The sequence below is a fragment of the Leptinotarsa decemlineata genome, unplaced genomic scaffold, assembly GCF_025532065.1.
Source record: "Leptinotarsa decemlineata unplaced genomic scaffold, Ldec_3_MD MMD2_tig00078346_RagTag_RagTag, whole genome shotgun sequence".
In the NCBI taxonomy this organism is placed as follows: Eukaryota; Metazoa; Arthropoda; class Insecta; order Coleoptera; family Chrysomelidae; genus Leptinotarsa; species Leptinotarsa decemlineata.
In genome coordinates, this window is record NW_027412724.1 from 4027616 (window position 1) to 4052273 (window position 24658).

Below are 24658 nucleotides of genomic sequence, written 5' to 3' on the forward strand. Positions count from 1 at the left end.
CATTGAACAACTGATACCACTTTGGGCGAACTCGCTTCACCATAACATCTGGTCAAGCAAGAGTCCAAACAGGGTGGGTCACTTTCAGAAGGGGTGTACTACATGGACAGAAAATTCTCAGGCCTAACACATAGATGGCGCTAGTCTTATTGCATTCACTGTTTTTCCAGTTATTACTAACCTTCAGAAGAAATCTGTTGAAATTTCATGATATTCTACCGTGTTTTGATTTTACACTGCTTCTTAATGAGAAAAAATACCGTTCAAGCAAAGCAATGGCTTGAAAAGTGTTATAAGGTCTCCGCTCTATAAGAAACAACAATCGAACGTTGGTTTGCTGACTTGGTGGTTGGTGGTCGTACAGAACCGATGATGCAAAACGCAGTGGACTTCCAAATGAGGCATGTACACCAGAAAACATAAAAAACATAGAAAACATAAGAAATTCACAATGATCAAAAAGTTAAGTAGCATGAGTTCGCTGACATTGTAAAGATATCAAAAGAATATGTTGGCTTTATATTGCATGAGCATTTGACAATGAGACAGTTCTGTTCAAAGTGGGTGCCGTGCGAGCTCATTGTTGACCAATGATTCTGAGCAGTGTTTGGCCATGTTTAAACACAACAAACCGGTATTTTTGCATCGATATATTACAATTGATAAAGCATGGATTCATCACTTCACTCCGAAATCATAACGATCATCATCTGAGTGGAGAGCAACTGGTGGACCTTTTCCAAAACGCTCCAAAGCACAACAATCGGGTGGAAAGGTTATGGCCTTAGTGTTTTGAGATGTGCGTGGTGTAATATTCAGCAACTACCTTGAATAGGGAAATACCATCAACAGTGAATATTATATAGCATTACTGGAACGTTTGAAGGCCGAAATTGCGGAAAACGACCCCATTTGAAGAAAAAAAAGTGCTCCTTCATCAAGACGGAGTGTCACAAATAAATATAAACGATGGCAAAATTACATGAAATGGGCTTCTAATTGCTCCCGCATAGACCATATTCCAGATTTTGGCCCCGAACCACTGGCTGTTCGCAGACCTGAAAAAAAAGGTTACCGGTAAGAAATTTCGCTCGAATGAAGAGGTTATTGCTGAAACTGAGGCCTATTTTGAGGAAAAAGATAAATTGTTTTACAAAAGTGGTATTGCAATGTTTTAGTGGCGCTGAAATGATTGTGTGGCTCTGGATGAAAATTACGTTAATTAATGAAGCCAATTTTGAACGCGTTTTCTTTCTCAAGCCCGGAACTTTTCAACCCAGGTGTTATTTCAGGGCGATTCCCTCAGTCCCGCTCTCTTCTGCGTCTCACTATTGTCAATATACATTACGCCCAGAAATACTCAAGGGTTCAACTATGGCACCCCTAGAAACCGGAGGCACAAGGTCACCCATTTTTTTTTATATAGATGATCTTAAACTTTATGCCTCTGGAGAAAAGGATCTCCTTGAGGGTAGTGTAAGAGTACACGTATGTTATTGATATGAAATTCGGGATAGACATCTCAAAAGAGGACGATGCGGGGACTACGAAGGGGATATGCAGCTCGTAGATGTAAGCATCCTACAACATATGCAATGCATGAGAGACGTATACTTGCTTTGGGGTCGAACAACGCCACTCATAAGAGATAAAAGTAGCAAAGAACTCTCTCCGCTGCAATTATGAACACAAACTCCGACGGATTTGGTCATCGGAACTGTCGTGAAAGAACAGAGTTGTTGCCATTCCAGTCTTACTGCCTTCCTAAGTGTATCGAGGCTTCGGGAAATAGGGCCTGACCATCGCAAACTCAGGAAAAAAAATTATGAAGATCTTCATTTCCCATTATAAATTAAAAGATAATGAATATTGAAATAGCATTTGTGATGCCGAAACCAACAAATAACACTGGCTTCAAAATAAAATGTAATTATACTGTAAGACGAATTAATCAAAATCTTTCATGAAAAAGATTCGACTCACTTTCCCTAGCTCACAGAAGAATTTTTCAGAGCATTTTCATCAAGATTAGCTTAAAGTTGGGATTACGAAAACCTAGGCGTGAATTTTCTATAAGGTTAATGCGGTGGAGGCAAATATCATTATATCGTGGCAGATAATTACGGTAGCCAATTTGTAATATTCCCTGTACATTCATGGGAAGTTTCCACAAATCAACAGAGAGTATTTGCGTTTGTCACAAAATGAAATTTTAATTAACACCGATCCCATCGGCATCAATGATAAACCGTTTGATAAACCGCCAACCATCGCACATCACCTGTATTAATGTGTAACAACTAATGGAAATAACAAATTATAGGCAGTAAAATATTGTTTCATAAATAGACGAGAAACCCAAGGGGGCCCAACCTGTGTTCCCTTGTCGAACTTTAAGCCGCAATTAGTTTATCGGTCCTGTTAACATCCAATAATTAAAATTAAATACGTAAATTATAATTTCCATTTATATCCACGTACTTAAGTGAATCACCTCGATATCGATTGTTTTTGCTAGTGGATAAGAAAAGTTATGTCACAATACTTTCAAAATTTTCGGCTACTCCACGCTAAATCATAGTATGTGTTTCATATATCCATAAATTCCGATATGGATAAGAAGGATAACTAACCTATGTGATGCCAAACCAAATGAATAATTCTGGCCTAAAAAATCGTGGTAGGTATCGGAATTCATCTAACTCTTTTATACAAAGATACAACTTACCTTTCCTAACTATCAAAGCATCAAATTTCTTTTCTATGGTCTATGCGTCGCACATCCTAACTGCCTAGGGTCAGAGTTCAATTTTGCTGAAGTTCAGCGTGTTCTCTTTTTTTGACTGTTCCACTATCATTTGAATTGTGATTATTATTATTTTTTTTCACCGTAGTGTGCGCTGGTCAGGCCCTATCACCCAAAGCCCCGATACATTCGGGAGGACGCGCCAGCATTATCAACCAATAACCACTCCCCACACCGTGGGGTAACTGATCATTAGGTTCGGGAATCATGTGCCCTGAGAAAGCGTAGTGAGCCAAGAATGACAGCCTTCTGCATCTTTGCGGCTAAGATTTCTGCCTTAGTGCGGCAAGCCGGTATGATTTTAAGATTCGAGAGTAGAGATAGCATCATTCCACCAAGGACTCCAATAATCAGAACAACCATTTTGACAGAGTGGCCTGGATAGAGTCTGCGGAGTTCGAAGAGAAAATCTCTATATTTTATCCGTTTCTCCTCCTCGGACGATATTCGTCTCGCCAGGAGCTGAAAACTCCACTACAAATATCGTCTTGCTCTGGTGGTCGAGAGGGACTGAATCAGGCTTATCAGCTTGTGTTAGCCTGAGGGTGGGGAACGAATAGTTCCAATGAATTCGGCACTTCTCGTTCCCCACAACGGACTCAATGTCCCCCGGAGCGTAGCCATGTTGAACCCCTCAGTTTCCGACTTCAGCCCACTCGACCTGAGGAAAGCGAATGTCAGGCGCTTCGACAAGCCAAGGTTTTCAATGTTATTGAAGAAGCCCCATGCATTGGCTTATCCTTGTGTTTCCGCAGAAGTGAAGTGATCTCTGCGGCTTTTGTATGAGCTTTTTGCTGAACGTGTTTCAACTCGGTGACAGAGTTGTGGTCACCTCGTTCAGTTGCGAAAACTAAACCGAGTTCATCAGCTGCTGGGGTAGCTGCCCCGAAGAGAAATGCTCCAAATCCTGATATCTCATGATTACGGACTATTCAGAGACTGACAACTTAACAGGCTATATCCAGTACCATTCTGTTATGTAGACACTCCAAACTAAAAGTCCACGGCCTCCCTGTTGGTGGAAGTACAACTGTGGAACGGACTATTTGGGATAGAAATTCCTATAGTGATGCATCATTTTTCGGGTCCACTTCACTACTACAAACGAGTAGAGTAAGATAGGAACGGCAAGCATATTTGTTGCAGCAACTTTGTTCTTCCTCGACAGTTCCGATGACCAGATCTGTCGAAGTTTGTGCTGATACTTGCCGCGGAGAGAGTTCTTCACTGCTGTTACCTCTTGTGAGTGGCATCCAGATGGTGTAGGATGCTTCCATCTACGAGCTGCATACCCTCTCCGTAGTCCCCGCATCGTCCTCTTTTGAGATGGAACATTGTTCATTTATCTATCCCGAATTTCATACCGATAGCATGCGTGTACTCTTCCACCACCCTCAAGGACTGATGGGGATCCGTCTCTCCAGAGGCATAAAGTTGAAGATCATCCATATAAAACAAATGGGTGACCTTGTGCCTCCGGTTTCCGGGGGTCCCACAGTTATACCCTCGAGTATTTCTGAGTGCAACGGATAATGGCAATAGTGAGATGCAGAAGAGAAGGGGACTGAGGGAATCACCATGAAATACACCCCTTCTGAAAGTGACCCACCTTGTTTGGACTCTTGCTTGACCAGATGTTATGGTGAAGCGAGTTCGCCAGAGTGGTATCAGTTGTTCAATGCATCTCACCATTGTTTGTTTGAAGGTGATTGACAATGTTTCGTGATGAATTTCACTAGTTCGGACTTCCATTGTCTATTATATAAAATGATTTGAAATCCCTGGAACAAGTAAAAAAGAATAATTAAAAAAGAATAGTTGAAAATAACAATTATATTAAGCAACAATAAACCTGAAATGAAATGATAGTGAAATAACCTACAAGTAAAAATATAATAATTGAATAAATAAAAATTAAAGGAATGCAAAAAGAAAATAATAAAAAATAAAAAAGTGTAGAGATTCCAAGTCACGTTAGTTCACGACGTTTCGATTGTCGGTATCTACAATCGTCTTCGGGTGATGACTGGACTGGACAGTCCAGTCATCACAAATTTAAGAATTATTTTAAAACTCACACGAAATGGTGAAGTGTAAAGTTGGAGACGAGATTCATGGTAGCAGCAATAGAATGAATTATATTCACCTGAATGATATTGTACAACCAGATGTAGGTCTCCAATAAGTTTAACCTATTCCTTTATCAAAAATCAACTTCTCAATTTGAGTTAAAATAGAGAAGCTACGTTCAAAATGAAGCATTTCAGTAACCATTAACTTCAAAATTTTAGGACAATGTCCTGAAAGTACAATCTGAAAAAATTCACGAACCCAAAGAGTCGAAAGGACTCCACCGCAAGTTCTATTATATGAGTATATTGGCTTTCACTAAGCGCTTCCTATCTTTCAATTTAAATGAAACAAAAGTGTGTATGATATATCATCGACATTTTTTATTCGTTTAAAAGAGCTATTGATACCATTGTGTGTGGAATGTTACATTGCTGAAATGACCGCCACGGGTTCTCTGGGTGGAGCGCATCCGAAACGTCCAATTTTCCATGACTCTGGCGCATGAATCAGACTGAATTTGACCAATGGCATGGGTTATGTTAGCTATGAGAACCGCTGTGGTTGGTGGCTTCTTCACATACACCTGTGACCTAAAGAAATACCACAAGAAAAATTCGAAGGGGGGTTAAATCGCACGATCTTTGTGGCCAGCTCACATCACCTCCGCGTGAGATGACCATGCTCTCAAATCGGTTGTGCAGAATAGCCAATGTGGCATGAGCTGTGTGGCACGAAGCGCCGTTCTGTTGAAACCACATGTCGTTGTCCATATCATCCAATTCAGGCCAAAAGAAGTTGGTAATCATCGCCGTTGCTCGCCGTTGATAGTGACGGCCTGGTCAACGTCGTTCTCAAAGAAATATAGACCGATGACGCCGCCAGCCGAAAATCCACATGAAACAGTTACTTTTGCGGGATGCATTGGACGCTCTTGGATCTCATGTGGATTGGTATCGTCCCAAATTCGACAATTTCGTTTGTTGACGTACCCATTCATCCAGAAATGGGCCTCATCGCTGAAAATGATTTTTCGATGAAAATTAAGGTCAGTTGTCAACTGATCCAGAGACCATTCGGCGAACACACGTCGCTCTCTATGGTGGTTTACTTCCATTTCCTGGGTCAGTTGCATTGTGTACGGGTGTAGGCCCAAGTCTCGACGCAGAATTCGCCAAGTTGTGGTCTGCGAAAGGCTAAGTTCTCGTCGGCGACGCGAAATCGACTGCTCTGGTTTCTCCTACACACTCTCACAGACAGCGGCGATGTTTTCTGCAGCTATTGCGTTTCGTCGACGTACGGGTGTTGAACGATCGTTTATTGAACCAATGGACTCAAATTTATCCACCATATTGCGAATAGTCTTCTCGGCAGGACGATTATGGAGACCGTGAAATGGGCGAAGCGCGCGGCTCGTTGCCGCGCGCAATTTGACACATATAGCTTCAACAAAATGGCCTTTACCACAATTATTGTCAAAGTTCGGGAGTTTCTGTTGAAAGACAAACAATTTGAATTAATTCTCTTGGTTTTAAAATTTAGTTTAGTTGTGATTTATTTACACGATTTCATGAAAGTTATGTTGCGATTTTTGTGTGGAATATTTTCGTTTTTTATTCCAAGAATTACTATACTAACCAATTTCATCACCAAAAAACATATTAAAAAAATCGATTCTGTGTGAATTTTTCAGTCCAATTATAATTCCAATTATAATTGAACTCATGGCCGTCTGTCGGAAGATGCAAAAGTTGAATTTATCTCAATTAAAAAAAGTACCTCGATGCTCTCCATTCAATGTGGAAACTCCAACCTGAAGTTTTGTCTTTGTTATTATTGATAAATCTGCTCGAATTGTTTTCATCATAAGCCATAACGATATGATGGTATTTATTGGACACGGTTATGTATATATTCTTCAATATCTTTTTCAAGCATATCGCTTCATAAAATTTGCTTGGGTGTTTCTTTGTTGGACATGTGTGAGTGTCATTAAAATAAGAGTTTTCGCACATTTTCGCCCTTAAAAACAGCCCCGACAATAAAAATTATTTGTGACCACAACCTCCGTACCGAAATACCTAACCGACATGACCTATCTAAAAAACGACTTCCTCCGAACACCATAAATCGAATAACATACACATTTTTTCACCGACCCGCTAAATTCGCCATTAATTACAAAATGCACTGAATTTACTATCTCATTAATTTGCTGCAAAACATACACAGCGTATTCAAACTATTCGGTTCGAAACATTATTTTCTACGTTCGGTTCATTGTTTTCAGTAGCGGTCTGGCTCTTTTGAACTAATGCGCAAAGAGTATAATGATGAATTCGTTGAAATACCAAGGAAATATATGAATACCATTTATATCTACACGAACTCTATATATACGATAGGATGTGTCAAGCTTTATTCTTGTTAAATAACTACCTCCGGGATTAAACTACGTCGGATATTGGATTACATCCGATCGAAAATTTTACACTCAAAGCGACATCCATGCAGGTAATTTTTGTTGTATTTCGTATGTGATTTTTATTAAACGGTTTTATTCAGCTTCCCCCGTTTGTTTGGATCATGTTTAGTAATTGAAGTTTGACCCCTTTCTGTTGACAGATTGATTTGATAGTTGGTAGACACATTTAGTTTTTATGACAATACAATTCAAATGATTCTCCATCATTGTAAATCCAAGGTTGCCGCAGCGACAAAATGGCGGATTACATATTTTTTAACAACTATCTCAAATGACAGGGCTTGACTTGTAAAATAGTAGTACACTTTGAAAAATATGCAAATTCAAGATGGCTGCACCTACAAAATGGCGGATTACATGGTACCTTGTAATACTGAAGCACTAAATAAACTAAACAGAAAAAAGAATTGGGTAACAAAATGATGATCAACTGTATCGCCAAACATGCGCCAAACCAACTGACTATTATAAGAAAACAAGTATAACTGAGGCACCAGTCAATCTAATAATGACACTGATGATCAACATGACTCAACCTCTGACGAAAGCACTAAACTCTTAATAATGTTCGAAATAAATGAACACTTCAATCTAGCAGACCACTATTATAATCTTCATACAGTCATTATTCACTGTGGTTCTGACGTTGAATCTGGTCATTATTACGCATTGGTCAAAGACGAAACGGACTGGTTTAAGTTTGACGATAGCCGTAACACGAAGTGTTCTGGCGATGTTTTGTAAAAGAGGGGACATTGGCAGATCAAGATCTTCAGATGATGTAGTACTGCAGGTTTTTCTGGGTTTTCCTACAGCTGAAAAAGCAAATGCGCCACTGGAATCAATGAAGCCGGTCCGGAGCGCCAAATAATTTTTCAACGGTAATGATTAGATAAAAAATATTAAAATCGTTGGGCGTAGTATTGTAATATTTTTGGCCTAAGAGGGAAAATAGAGATTGCATCTTTTGATACAACCAACTGATTTTCAAACCTTTCCCGTTTCGGTAAGTGTTCACACCTATTTATTGTTCATTCTGGGAATGAAGACCTACCATTATCATTATTATTACATATTTTCTGAGGTTAGGCTACGCTCAACGATTTTATTATTTTTCAATTTAATCATCACCGTAGATTGATGAGGATAGTAGTGTGATTACTGCTACATAGGACCTTCCGAATTATTTTTTAGTTTCTAGTACATTATTTATGTCATCATTATCTTTTTTGGTTTCAATAAAACCGTTCAACATATTTTTTGTACTATTATATTCCTCAACTAATTTTACTATTGCAAAATATTTATTTGTCCTCATGAATCTTTTCGAATCAGTGAACCGAAGACATGTATTTTTCTAGATACAAGTTCACAAACTTTGATTTGCTTTAAAAAATGAAGGGATGTCAATTTATGGAAAGACATCTATAATATAGACAAATCTGGCGTCTTCACTGTCAGGAAGCCTGTTGAAGTTGTTGGTCAGAAGAACAACAGACTTTGCACTGCCTCACACTGCCCTTTGAACCCTAGAATAAATGGCTAGAATGAATGGAAGACAGGATAACTTTGATAATTCATGCTTCACTATCAGCGCAATATTGTTCCCTCACCTGAAATATGATGATCATTTTCAATGGATATTCAAGTATGATTTATCGGGGCAGATAACGCAAGCGGATGGATCCAAAATAAGAATCCTTATTATACGTTAACCATTTCAAGAGGTATACCAATTGTTCAATGGGGCATGAACTATCTCTCTCTCTAGATAATCTTCAGTTCCAAATAAGCAGAGTTTTATGCAGATTATTGTAATGAAAACGACACTGCTGTTCCTTCTTTTCTCCTTTACTTGCAATCGCTTGATTAGGCTGTCTAACTCAGCTAATAATGGCTAGTTCTACATTCAAACACCGAAGCAGTTCAAAGTTGAAGCAATTCAGTGGTTCCAGGTTCAAGTAGCTTATCAATTCCGGATTCAAGTACCTCAACAGTTTCAACTCTGAAAGTCTTAACAATTGCAGGTCCAAGAAAAAGAAAAGAAAACTCAGAACTAGCGGAATACGTCCAATGTGAAGATGAAGATGATAAACAAGTTGAACGGCCTAAAGATCACCCAATAGGTGATAATTGAAGCAATTCAAGTTTAATATTTTATACTTTACCGATTTACAATAATAAAATGTAACTACAATCTACAGTACATCTTCAGAATGAATGTTGATAATTCATAAATATTGTAAAAAGCGGTAAAAGGCAAAAAAAGTGTATCCATTGTCAACGGTTTACTCGATTGTGATATTGTTTTGATAAATTTTTTATACATGTATTGATGTTATAGAGGTGATTTTCATATGCAAGGGTGACGTTCTTGTAATACCTAATTTTTTATAGAAACTGACCCGTGAGAATTCAAAAGTATATCTTGGCATAGACTGAAAACTACAGAAAATCAAATAAAATACATAGGGTATAAATTTCCATTGATGAAATTGAATAGGCATAAAAACAAAATTGACTCCTAATTTTCATAGTGAAATTTGGATGTAACTCGAAATTACACCCCATCTTGCCATTACGCTAAGCCGCCTCTGACTGTAAACACCCCTTTCGTTTTGCGATCGCTATAAATTCTACGAAGACATTTTCTCTCGGGTGTTCAGTATGTACAAAAGTTTCAGAGGAATTTTATACAATTCATTGGCGTTTCCTCTCCTCGTCGTCTACGTACTAGACAGAGAAAGGCATAGATTTTCGTCGCCATCATCGGCTATACGCTATATGTTATCATGTGTATGGTATTTGTAATACTGTACCGTGGTGTTAATTTGCGTAGCCTTATTAAATAGTATATTATGTTTGGATGTTACCTTGTGGTGGTTCGGTTTCAAAAATTTCGAAATTTATGGCACTTCGCCCGGTAAATTAATAATTTAATATGGGCGAAGTAAATTTTCTAGCTTATCGGTTGACGGGTGTGTTCTGTAATTAAGGATTGTGTTGCTTAATTATTTAGAATTATGTTCGTTGGGGTTCATAGGTTCATCCCGGTGCATATTCTTGAGATATATGTTCGAGCGGATCGTTTTTCATCATCGTCAATCACCGGAGTCTTGTCTACCTAGGTGTACTTTTTTGTTTATTGGGTATGGCGGTGTATCGGGTTACCGCTGCTTTCGCGTCGCTCAGACTCGGAGACTTTGCTATAAACTACATAAAGTCTATTGATGCCTTAAGAATTTTTTTTTTTCATAAATAATGATTTTGAATTTTGATTCAACTTTAATTCAAGTCAAATATGTTGGAAAAATGTCAGTGGCTAGAACGGGGCTAATAGGTGTATTTTTCTTAGCTTCTGAGAGTTGTCATTCATATATCTGTTTAAACAGATTTTAAACAGATTCCACGTATATAGGCCGTTTCTTTTATCATGTGGTAACGTTGCTATATTCTAAACCGTAACAGATTCGAAGACGATTGAATGGGAAAAAAATATAACTGTCATCGGGAACAATACAATGGTCGGAGAAAATTTACGGCCCAGTCTTTTTTATTACAGATATTGATAAAGCGATAAATTCACAATCCAAGGGTATATCACATTTGATATTTTTATAGTGTTTCATTTGAAGTTACTACCATCATCAGTGACAATAATTTTAAATTACGGTCGTTACTTCTTTTGTAAACTGTTTCGATTTTTTCAAAATATAATCCAGACAACCGAATAAATTCGACACTTAGGTACACTAACGCAATGAAAATTCGTACTTTTTCGTTTTGTAAATTTTTGTATTGCCGTAATCCTTCTTGCAAGGCTTATTTCTCCCTAATCAATTATAATTCGTACCTATTATTTCAAATCTCAATCCAAACTCAAATTTAAATATACGAAAAACACTTCCTAACATCAGCTATGGCCTTCCCACTTTCAATGAAAATTTTACAATTTCAAATCAAAATTTATCTACATTAAATCAAAACTTAGATAGAAATTACATAGCAAATCAAAATTTTTCAATACCTTGCACTGTTTTAGTTTAGGCAATAATTATAATAATGCTCGAACTGTGGCACCACAGGTAAACAATAGTACTAGTACAACATGTTTATCCAATTTGTATACCCACGAAATGAAATCTGTACAATCATTACCTACTTTTGATAATGAAGGCTCCCTGCACCCCCTTGACTTTCTCAACAACCTAGAAACTTTTTTAGACATTTCATCAATGAATATAAACCAAGTTACTCTGTTTATTAGTCCTCTATTCGAAAAATCAGCAAAAACATGGTTTCAAGCATTTAGAAACTTGTTCACAAATTATGGTGAGTTTTGACAAGCGTTCATATATCAGTTTTGGTGTCCTTATATTCAACTTCAAACCAAACTGAAACTTGAATCTGCACGTTACAAAGATACTGATGGTTCATTTGTGGAATATTTTAATCGGCGGGTTGTCTTGGCAAAACATTTACAGCCGCCTTATCTACAGGAACAATTAATTGCTACAATAGCAAGACATTTTCCTCCCAATAAATCATCTACTTTAGTACGTGCAAAAGACCTATTTTCTGCTGTAGATAGGCTAAGACAAGCAGACTATTATTTTAAAAATAATGAAAAAAGATTCATGAATCAAAACAGTTTCGATCATGGGGAAAATGGTAAACCTAACACTTATACAAAACCTCATGTTAGGGTTAACAATTTCCAAAATGAAAAAATTGATTTGAAAGGGTTATATTTTTAGGAGTGATTAATTTTTTGGGAAAGAAAGTTTTTGGCTTTCTACTACTCCATCTGATATAAAAAAAAATGGATGAGAGAATCTTCCAAAGAAAGGAAGGATTAATCAATTTGAAAATAAGTAACTCTATACATGGATGTGTAGATCATGCAAAGAAGTAACTTTCAGACACAAACTGAAAGAAAGTCCTCCTGAAACAGCTACTTTCATATAAACATTGAATTACACGAAAGAAAAAATTTTTGGAAGTGGGACCAGCCTCAACAAGAAGCATTCGAAAATTTAAAGCGTGAATTACAAAATGCGACTCTACTCTACCACCACAGAAGCTAGCGAGTATGGGATAGCTGGACAACTTTTCCAAGTGAGGGACGGTCGTAAATACCCTATAGCTTGGGCAAGTCGTTCACTATTGGATTATCAAAAGTTACGTGAAATCCTGCGACATTTGCCAAAGAGCAAAAATTTCCATCCTACCAGATCCCCCACAAAAGCAAATACTGCCAGAATCAAAGGATGATTTGCTTGCTTTAGATATTTTGGGTCTCCTAGTAAAGAGTCGTGGTGGTGTCTGTTTTATTTTCGTCATCTTGAACGTATTCACAAAGTATTTTACCCTTTACTCACTTAAGAACTCCACTACGCGAGCCATGTTAAATAGATTAACAAAGGATTACTTCTCCCGCCATGCTAGGGTAAAACGTATACTTTCAGACAACGCATCACAGTTCATCTCGAAGTTATGGAGGGACACCATAACCTCACTCGGGATAAAATCAGTTTATGCCTCAGTACGACACCCGCGCGCTAACCCATCGGAGAGGTGTATGCGGGAAATAGCCCGTATTTTAAGGACATACTGTCACAACCATCAGACCAAATGGGCTTTTAACTTACCTCTGTTCCAGAAATTTATGAACTCTGTCGTTCATGAGTCCACTGGATTCATCCCCGAGGAACTTGAATTTGGGGTGCCTCGGGAAAAGCCACTACCCGATCAGCTGGTGCCACCTGTTGGTATCAACCTCCCGGCAGGGGATAAACTCGTTCTAGCCCTAGAGACAATGGAGTCCAGGGCTAAGCGTAGAGCGGTCATGTACCCGGGACGACCCTATCGGAAGTTCATTCCTGGTGACCTTGTTCTCTTGAAAGCGAACAATATATCGTCAGCCCCGAAAGTTGAAATGAAAAAATAATTATTACTTTTCGAGGGACCTTATCGAATAAAAAAATGTATTCGGGATGATAGTACCTTCTGCAAGGCTCGGATAGCGACCGTGAAAGAGGAGTTTTTCACGCCTCGCACCTTAAAGGTTATAACAAGCCGCCTTGACGCGTGTTTTCCATTGTTTAAAGTTTGTTTTGTCTATTAAATGTTTGAAATGTTTCTGCAGGTGCCACTTTAACTTTTGTTTTATGGACACCTGTTTTTTGTCTGAAGGGAGAACGAAGATGTGACAAATCACATCTATTTCATTTATTTCCATTTTAACTAGTATCGTTTCGCCATCTGGTGAATTTTCTCGGTAACTTATCTGCCGCAGTGAAGGCCGATTCCAGTTGTTTACAGTTTTCTACCGTCCTTAATCATAAGTAGCGATGGCCCTCATGCCCTCCGGGATAGGCAACCAATATTTCATTTTGACGGGTTTTTTGCATTGGCAAAGTATTTCCAGGGTCAGGTTTTTTATGAACGACTGTCGAGATTCTTTTTCGTCTCTAGAGATCTGAGTGAGAACGGTTTTTGATGCGCCATATTTGCTCGATTGTTCGAATATTCTTCTTTTTTGCTCTTTAAAGTGAACTTCGTTCCAAATTACCTTACTGTGGTCCTTAAGGACAAGATTCACCGTCGAGTCCCGTGCCTGTAATTATTTTAGGTGGGTAATGGTTTTTATTGTTATAAACGATGTAACACGTGTGTGAAGTTTTTATTAACTACTTTTAACTATTTTATTAAAACATTTGTAATTATTTTAGAACTAAGTCAACAACCAAATAAGTACTCTGTCTCCCCCTCAAACTGAAAATAGATTGTTTCGCACCTTATCCTGTGTCTCATTGGATCAGCAGCAACCCTTTTCAAAAATCCCTGAGATTGAACCCTTACAACATTGAATAAGGAACTTCAACTGGCAGTAGTTGGGATGCCACAGGTCCAGAAGAAGAAAATCTGGCATCAACAATTCAATTCATCATAATGAAATGTCGATAGAAATCTTTTTTTCGACCGTTTCATTTGTTCAGATCATGAAAAGTCTTACCGAAAAAGCTACTACTACTATTAAGCACAAAAAATATTTTTGACAATAAACTTTTTTTTTGGAAAAGTAATTAATTGATCAATCAATATAGAAAATATAGAGAATTCTTCAATGAAGGATATATGATTCACTTTCATAAGGGCACGTTTGGTATACACATCGACAATTAAGTACTTGAATAGCGCATATTGTTATAAAAGTCTGAAATTTCAACGAACAATTAAGATAATTGACAATCAGTTGATGCATTGAATAAAAATGTTACGTTTTTCAACATCCAGACAAAGTCAATTGGTTTTTGGGTTTCTTTCTAATGAGGAATGAAATAATCTGACTTCATCAAATATTTAAAACGGTTCTGTTAATTTTCCAACTGGAAAAGCTCATTTTCAATAATCCATTTCCGTCCGAAATGAAGTCGTGAAATTAAATACTTCAAGGTAGGTAGATAACAGTATTTGCAATTCATTGAAATGTTTATATGATATGTTATTAAAAGTTTCAGAACCCAAAAACTACCGAATTCTATTTCAAATAATGTAAAAAAAGTGAATTTGTCTGTGTGTTACGATTTGACAAGTATATGATTTAGTGATATGACATATCCTATTACACTTCCAATACTGTTCAGTCGTTTATCCTTTCAAGTGTATCACCATGTTATTTATAATTGAAAGATAAAAATTATTGCTCATCACAACTTTGTCTTTTTGTTTTATGAATCTAATACTAGAATCTTATGACTAGATATTCTTCATGACACAATTCCACTATCACAGATCTAGCTTACTCATCTTATTGAACGTTTCCTTTAATCGAATTGATATCATCAGTAGGCGATTAAGATTGATTTACATTTACAAAAATTCAAATCAAATGTTTTTTCAATAGATTTAAAGTATACAAGGTTTGTTAAAAAAAAGGTAAATCATTATTTTCCTCAAAAACTTTTTATTTATTCATCAATTTCTAATATGTTCGAATTAGTCCCCCCAAATATAATACACTCGTGCCAGCGTTTTTTTTCAATCTTCGAATCAGTTCTGATAAGCACTTTTGGTATGTCCTTGTGCTATCTCAGCGATTCCTGAATCCTCGCTAAACGTCTTCCTTTTTGTGTTTCTGTGATCTTGGGAAAAAATCTAGTGAATATGGAGGCTCAGAAATAATTACAGTTTTTTTGGCCAAAAAATTACGAACAAGCATTGATGATTGAACAGGTGCATTATCGTGATAAAATGTTATCCGTATCTGCTTCTAAAAAGCTGATTAGGCAAGTGTCCTACGGGGAAACATGGGATGTCTAGCAGTGAGATGACAGTGTTCCATGTAAGTGAAACTTTACTTCTTTCATTGATTATATTGTGAAGGAATCCTGTGAATGATATATGATTAGATCCCAATTGGAATGTTTGGAATACAAACGGAATAGAGAAAAGTTTTTTTTCGTATAATTCAGCGTTCTTAAAAAATTATTTTTTTCGTGTAATTCAATGTTTATATGAAAATAGCTGTTTCAAAGGGGCTTTTTCTTCCAGTTTGTGACTGAAAGTTACTTCTATGAATGATCTACACATCTTTGTGTAGAGTCAATTTTTGAGTTTGATTGTTAATTTCCTTTCTTTGGAAGATTTCCACATTTTTTGTATCAAGATGGAGAAGTAGATGGCCAAAAACTTTCTTTCCCATATAAGCGATGCTCATTCGACGGTTGTTTCTGATTTTTTTTCTCAAGTATACATCCAATATGTCAAACTGCCGCCTTTGTATTTCAAGGTTTCTTAAATATTGTTCTATCATCAGTTGTAATTCTTCCAAACACCCTGTTCTTGATTTTTATTATCTCTATTTGTTGCTCTAATAATGAATAATATATCATTCAGTGGATCATTAATAGACTGAACACCAACCTGTTCAATTCATACGAATCATTTGATTATTTAGACGCACTTTGGAACATGTGGGACCAAACTTTTCGTTTGCTACTGCGGCAGATATAGGCAGAAGTCCCTACAATTCAGTTATATTCTCTGCAATGCGTTATTATTTCATTGAAATATGTTATTCGTTCATTCAGAGACACTATCCCTAAAACTCATTCCTGAAGCCTGGCATATTAAAGAAAATGTATCATCAAGGTTTGCTATAAAAACATATTGAAATACTTGAAAATGCCTATCACTTAGATTTTCAACATGCTAAGGTTATACCTTCTGAGTTTGATTATCAGAGAGGAAAACGTTGGGAATGCTTCATAGAATAGAATAGAATAGAATAGAATAGAAATTTATTCATCATTAAAAGATTTTATACATGTGGTACATACAGCATAAAACTTTATCAGACTAGTCAGAACCGAACATAAAGCAATTGTGCTTATCTATAGTTAGTGTATATATACATGTTATTAGAAGTTAAGTAGACATAATAAAAAGATGCAAGAACAGTGACAAATAATATATGCAAGTAGCTTAAATTAGTTAAAATTGTGAAATCTATTTTTTTTTTTTATTATTATTTGTACAACATATATAAATAGATTGTAATTTTGGTAATAATCGAAGTGATATTCAAGGTTTATTTCATATTTACAATAACTTCATAAAGATAGCCTAACCTCAACGTCAATACAAAGTTTCTGCATCCTACATTTCAAACTTCTTTTTATATTTTCTCTGATATTTCATTTTACTTCTGTTGTTTCTGTAGGGAACTCAATTGTATGAATTTCATTCCTACACTAACTATGATAGCCAAGCCAACTTAGTAAAAGGAATTCACCTCAACAAGTATTAAATTCATCTCACTAGAATCTATAGTCAATTTCCAAAGTAGTAGTGTCAAAGGATTATCTAAGAAAACAAAAAAGTAGTTGCAATTGTACCTGTTCCTCGAAAGTTATGAAGCTTTCAAATGCAGTACAGTTTTGGATGTGTTTGCTGTTTTACCACACCTCAAATATGACGTTTCCATTTCATCCAAGTATCAGAAAACATTGCAGCCTCATTAGCATATAGTGTTTTTCTCTCATCTTTTCCTAAAATCCATTTGATGTTTTTTTTTATATTTTTCTGGATCCAGTTTTTGAATGTCTTTGAATTGTTTACCTCTGGTGTTCCGCTAGTTTCCTTTCTTAAGATCTATCATCACAAGCTGATCCCTACTTTGTTAGAGCATATTACTGGAATTCATTCCCAACACCAAAACTTTATTTTCAACACCTCGACACGTGTTTCAATCACCAAGTGATCATCTTCAAGAGGAAGGTTAAACTTATTGGAGATTAATCCCAACAACAAACAGTTTTTTTAACACCTCGACACGTATTTTAATCACCAAGTGATCGTCTTCAAGTGGAAGATTAAACTTCCTCTGAAAAACTGAAAGTTTTTTCTCATCTGTTTCTAGATGTGTTTTCAAAATATTCCTTGTTTCTTGATGAGGTTCCGCACCAAAGATTCATATACCACCACAGTTAGTTAAAGACCGATATATTGAGCTGATAATCCGTGTCGAGAACACACATTAGATTTGTCGCTTCCTGGTATTCAGCATCTTGTTCTCTATTTATTTGAATTTTTCATAAAATTTTCAGACCAGTATTGATATCACTGTTGGAATCATAAAAACCTTGACTACGGCTTGATATCGGGAAACGAACTGTCAGTAAAATAATTATTACCTTGAATTATGATAGGTCCAGCAAAGTATATCAGATGTTTGATATATTTCAGTATTTACTCTTCCAGTTTACCCACAAATCCATTCCTGCGAAATTTATAGCAACCGATTAATTGTTTTCCCTTCGCCATTTCCTTCTGGAAAATATTTATAAAAATTGATAAACGGCCCAATTAGGAAAAAACCGCGCACCATCGCATATTGATGCATAAAAAATAAGGAAAAAATCTAATCCCCGTTATTGCTCCGAACGCCTAATTTAAATCGGGAGCGCATAATGGCCGCGGTATAAATTATCGGAATTATTATATTAAAAAATCCATCTAAGAAGTCAAAGAAGACCATTATCTCGACGTTTTCCGTTAACTAATAGCTATTTTTCCTTGCTGGCGGGCTTTTTTGGCATTAAGCGCAGTAAAAATAGATTTAAAATTAACAAGCGACCCGAAACGAGTTCTGGAAGTATTGGTATACTCAGGGAAGATAGGCCGTGTAATTATATGGAGATGGAAATTGATATAGAAATTGGAATTTTATGGATGAATCTAAAAATGAAATATTATCGGAAAATATTCATTATTTGCACGTTTCCGTTTCATGAGTTCATTCTGTAATTATCCAGATAGACGGAGATGGGACAGCTCTTCTAGAATTCTGGACACTCAAGAAGATGGAAAATAAAAAATAATGTGATTCTCTCGGCACTCAACAACAACACATTCATGGTTCCGCCTAATATGTTATTTTTACTTTATGTTTGAAAGGAATGTTAATTGAATATTATCACTTCATTAATGAATTATACTGAATCTTGTCCTGCTATTTTGAAACCTAATTAATGAATGAGAAATCACTTTCAGTTTTTGAAAATATATCATAAAATTTTTCAGAGACGTAAAAATTATTATGAATAATGTGAATATTTTCTATAGGTATTTTGATTCAGAACATTATATGATAGAGGAATTGAAAAGTGAGGTTTACCGAGCTTTCAACTATCTGTCGTCCACATGAAAAACCAGTACTCAAAGGTCGAGCTATTTTGTGATATCTAGATTAACGATATCCTATCTTTCAACATATGATTCTCAGACCGAATATCTTTTACTTAGTGTTTTCTATTATTGTGAAACGTATGTAGTCTGTTCACCTGGTCGAATATATATTATAAACGAAGCTTGAAAAAAAATCAGTTCTAGAGATTTAACATACGACTTCTTGCACTAACAATAGCGAAATATTGAATTGGTTTGTTAGACGTTTATTCCCCCACACACTATAAAACGTTGAAAATCGCAACAATTCGTGGTTCAGAACTTTCAACTTCTTTTGTTTGGGGGCATATCCAAATTCATGATGTTTCTTTCTTCTTTTCTCATGGAATATTTTGTTACAGAAATTGCTGCCTCTCCATCCCCCATTGTTCTCACCGGAATTTCTTCTAGTGAATGACACTGGTACCCTTTTGGCAGTAGTAGGACCCTGCGGGGTATTGATGCTTCAATTGCCAACAAGGTGTCCACCATATGGAGCCTTCGACAATAATAAAGAAGTAGTTTATTGCAAGTAAGTACTCTTATTAGTACTAATATTTCTGACTAATAAATCTCTGTAATTTCTCCAAAACAAAAGTAATGTTTTTAGAGATACGGTAAAATGTCAGACTTGGTGAGCAACTAATTTTATATATCAATAAATAATGTCTACCTATGAACTCAATAAAAAAATAAAATGAAATGTGAATCTTCAAATTTGAAAAGACGAGCATATTGCCAGTGACTTGAATTTCAACTAATTCTTAATCTTCTGTTAAATTCAGGTGAAACTACAAAATCTACATAACATGATAATAGTTAACTGACAAGAGATGTCAAAATGTGTTTTTATAGAAATATTATCTACTTTATTGTGAAAACAGGACAGTTGTACAAAAAACTTTGTATGATATTTGTGTTAAAATTAAGTTTTATTTTGTTCGTGAAATTACTCAACTCGCTACGCTAGTTTCGCAACCTTTTTCACTCACAAAATACCTTACTTTTAACACTTATATCATAAATAGCTATTTCAGGTTTTTACCAAAATGTTTCGTTTGAATCGTTCTCATGAAAATACATAAAGTTTTTTTCTTGACAAGATAGTTTCATATACATAACCATAATTTTTTCACTTATATTCCTTATGATACACTGATTGGAACCTTTGGTGTAATAATGAATATTACCGGAATTTTTTCCCCAACACCAAATCGTTTTTAACACCTCGACTCGTGTTTCGATCACCAAGTGATCATCTTCAAAGAGGAAGATTAAAACTAAGAACTAGTGCGAGCTAATCTTATTTACGCTATAAAGGTAACCCATACAGGTAAACCATCCAGACGTACCAACCATACAGGTATATCAACCTAAATTGTTTTTACAATTTTGCCTTACCTATTATTTTACAATATATGTTTATATAAAACAATTTTCAGCTATATGAAATTAATTTCACAATATTGCCTACCCAAATTAATGTTTGCAATGTGTCCTTATGTAGTAATCAGTAAACCCAACAACATTATTTTATTTTATTTTAACAAGCTATATAGTATGCTCTTCGGTATAGTAAGTGAATCGTTATTCATAATATTATTGTGTTTACTTATTTCTACACTCTCATAGGCATCTAGTTGCCTGTTGTTGTTAACTTGTCTAACTAATCTTATTGAACTGAAGTCTATAGAATGGTTTTGTTGCAAAATATGATGGGCGACTGCTGATTTTTCAGGTCTTCCATATTTTAAGTATGCTATGTGTTCCTTATATCTTACTTTAATAGATCTTTTTGTCTGTCCATAATATTTTGCATCGCAGTCCTTAAATTCAATTTCGTAAATTCCAGAATCCGAATTCTCGACTTTGTCTTGGCTTGTTTTAAAAACCACCTTCATACCTAGTTCCTTAAAAATCTTTCCAAAGTTCCTCGTATATTGGTAGTATGGAACTGAGATGTATTTATCTTGGTTTTTATTCTTTCTGAAAGTCGAGATTTCGTTCATTCTTAACCTCAACTTCTTTTTACTTATTATGTCATCTACAATACCCCTCGAGAAACCGTTAGTGGCTTCTATTTCCTGTGTTGAACGTCTTTCTTTTGTGAACCTATCATGTGTTAGAGGGAAAGTCAAAAGACGATGCACAAAAAAATTCAACCCAGCACGTTTGTGCTGTCCAGAGTGATGTGAATTGTCAGGAATATACCTGTACGTGCTTGTTTCTTTTCTAAATATATCGTATTCTAACCCTCCATATTGGCTCCTCATTACCAAAACGATAGTAGCCAATATGGTAGAAATGCTAGTTGTCTGACCCTCATTTTCTAAATCATACGTGAATTTTATTGATGGACATCTATTATTTGAAATGGGAACAAAGTCGTCAATATTCGATTTTTTGGTATCGAATATCGCGAAAATATCATCCACATACCTTAGTCAAATCCTAGGAAAATACTTCGACTTTTCTTTGGTTTCCATTTCGAATCTGCTCATGAACAGGTCTGCCAGATAGGGGGACAAGGGATTTCCCATGGCCGTTCCTTCCTTGTTCATAAAAGCAACCTTCTACCTGGAACCGATTTTGTTTCATACACAAATTAGTAAGAGAAACGAATTCATCGATTTCGTTATTATTGAAATTATTTTTCTCTAGAAATTCCCTGAGGTATTGCAAGGTCTGTGAAATTGGGGCGCTAGGACCTTGCAGTACCTCACACACAACAGGAATTGGGACGCTAGGACCTTGCAATACCTCACAGACCTTGCAATACCTCAGGGAATTACTAGAGAAAAATAATTTCAATAATAACGAAATCGATGAATTCGCTTATCTTACTAATTTGTGTATGAAACAAAATTGGTTCCAGGTAGAAGGTTGCTTTTATGAACAACAGGAAAGAACGGCCATGGGAAACCCCTTGTCCCCCTACTTGGCAGACCTGTTCAATAGCAGATTCGAAATGGAAACCAAAGAAAAGTCGAAGTATTTTCCTAGGATTTGGCTAAGGTATGTGGATGATATTTTCGCGATATTCGATACCAAAAAATCGAATATTGACGACTTTGTTTCCATTTCAAATAATAGATGTCCATCAATAAAATTCACGTATAAGTTAAAAAATAAGGGACAGACAACTAGCATTTCTATCATATTGGCTACTATCGTTTTGGTAATGAGGAGCCAATATGGAGGGTTAGAATACGATATATTTAGAAAATAAAAAAGCACGTACAGGTATATTCCTGACAATTCACATCACTGTGGACAGCACAAACGTGCTGGGTTGAATTTTTTTGTGCATCGTCTTTTGACTTTCCCTCTAACACATGATAGGTTCACAAAAGAAAGACGTACAATACAGGAAATAGAAGCCACTAACGGTTTCTCGAGGGGTATTGTAGATTACATAATAAGGAAAAAGAAGTTTAGGTTAAGAATGAACGAAATATGGAAGACCCGAAAAATCAGCAGTCGCCCATCATATTTTGCAACAAAACCATTCCATAGACTTCAGTTCATTAATATTAGTTAGACAAGTTAACAACAACAGGCAACTAGATGCCTATGAGAGTGTAGAACCTATACCGAAGAGCATACTATATAGCTTGTTAAAATAAAATAATGTTGTTGGGTTTACTGATTACTACATAAGAACACATTGCAAAAATAAATTTATATTGTGAAATTTACATTGCGAAATTAATTTTATATAGCTGAAAATTGTTTTATATAAACATATATTGTTAAATAATAAATAAGGCAAAATTGTTAAATTAATTTAGGTTGGTATACCTGTATGGTTGGTACGCCTGGATGGTTTACCTGTATGGGTTACCTTTATAGCATAAATAGGATTAGCTCGCACTAATTCTCAGTTTTAATCTTCCTCTTCGAACATGATCACTTGGTGATCGAAACAGGTGTCGAGGTGTTGAAAATAACGATTTGGTGCTGGGAAAAAACTCCAGTAATATTAGTTATATTCCTGCAAGATTTAAAATCGTCTCACTACATTTGAAAAATACCTAATTACTTTTACATTACCTCATGTGACACAGCTTTTACTCATTCAATAAATAACTTGAACATACTTTTACGCCGTTGTCCTCCCTTCCTAATGAGGCAGCCTCATCCTTTCTCGTCGGACAGATGCTTCTCGCTCCTCTCTTGGCATATGTGATAGACATATATACAGTATTTTGAAAATCTAACGTAATATCTTTTTATTATATAAAACGTGGCTTAAAAATGATAACACTAATTTTGTTTATGTACATTATTAGTATCATTATTTAATCCAACAAAAGTAACAATTGGCTCATGGTGGCTATAATATATGTGCATACACAAAATAATCAATAAAATATTTGAATTGATGGATGTAGCCGTTACTACGTGGTAGGAGATCATAATGAAATGAGAAATGGAAATTTCTATGTTTTCTACCACTTTTAATTGTAACTAACGTTACTGCAGTTTCGTCCTATATGGACATTCTCAAACTAATACAATAATCTAACAATGATTCATTACATTCGCCAATATATACCATTCAGGTACTTGATTGAGTACCTGAATTTACAGTTCACAATGCGCCAATTCAAAAACCGGAGAGTAAATTAAATCGGTTCGGTCATTTAACAGGTTGCACCCGCAATGTTTTTGCTTGTGAATTTTCAAGGATTCTAAATAATTGAGTTTGCAACCCTTCCTTGCATAGTGCAGAATTTCCGTATCGTTTAGATTCTGAAACTTGTGGTTGCATGCCAAGGAATGGTTTGAAAACGTCGAATCATTTTGTCCTAGTCTGAAGGACCTTTCATGCTCAGCATACCGTTTTTGGAAATTTCGTCCGCATTGATCCACATAAACTCTATTACACTCCGGACACTTAAGCTTATAAACTCCAGATTTTTCCAACTTGTCGACCTTATCTTTGGCATTGAAAAGGAAATGAGATAACCTGGCATGTGATCTGAATGCTACTTCCAACATGTGTCTTCTGGAGAAATCTGCTATTATTTCTGTTTTTTCCAAAATATGTTAGCGTTACCCATTTCTTCAATTCTGGTTGTTTGACCTGAGGATATATTAATCTGTAAGTGAATTTCTGGCTTTGTTTCCTAACTAACTTCTGGATAGTATCTGCGTTGAAACCATTATTATGACCTATCTGTGTGATTGTATCAATTTCCCTAGCTAGATTTTTCGCAGACAAAGGCAGTGATAATGCTCTGTGCAACATTGAGTTATAGGCTGCTAATTTATGACTGTCTGGATGGAAAAAATCGCTTGGGATGGTGATGTCTGTATAGCTAGGTTTTCTGACCACATGCCAGGTTATCTCATTTCCTTTTCAATGCCAAAGATAAGGTCGACAAGTTGGAAAAATCTGGTTTATAAGCTTAAGTGTCCGGAGTGGAATAGTGTTTATGTGGGACAATGCGGACGAAATTTCCAAAAACGGTATGCTGAACATGAAAGGTCCTTCAGACCTTCAGACGATATGGAAATTCTGCACTATGCAAGAAAGGTTTGCAAACTCAATTATTTAG

At 36.0% G+C, this 24658-nt stretch overlaps 1 protein-coding gene across 1 annotated transcript in view; it reads left to right on the forward strand.

Annotated features, from left to right (window-relative positions):
• Nucleotides 1-24658, forward strand: part of mbo (Nuclear pore complex protein Nup88) — a 288902-nt gene that overhangs the window by 156078 nt on the left and 108166 nt on the right. Inside the window, exon 2 of the mRNA XM_074185808.1 lies at nucleotides 19457-19626. Coding sequence (XP_074041909.1) covers nucleotides 19457-19626 — 170 coding nt within the window. The remainder of the gene's footprint in view (nucleotides 1-19456; nucleotides 19627-24658) is intronic.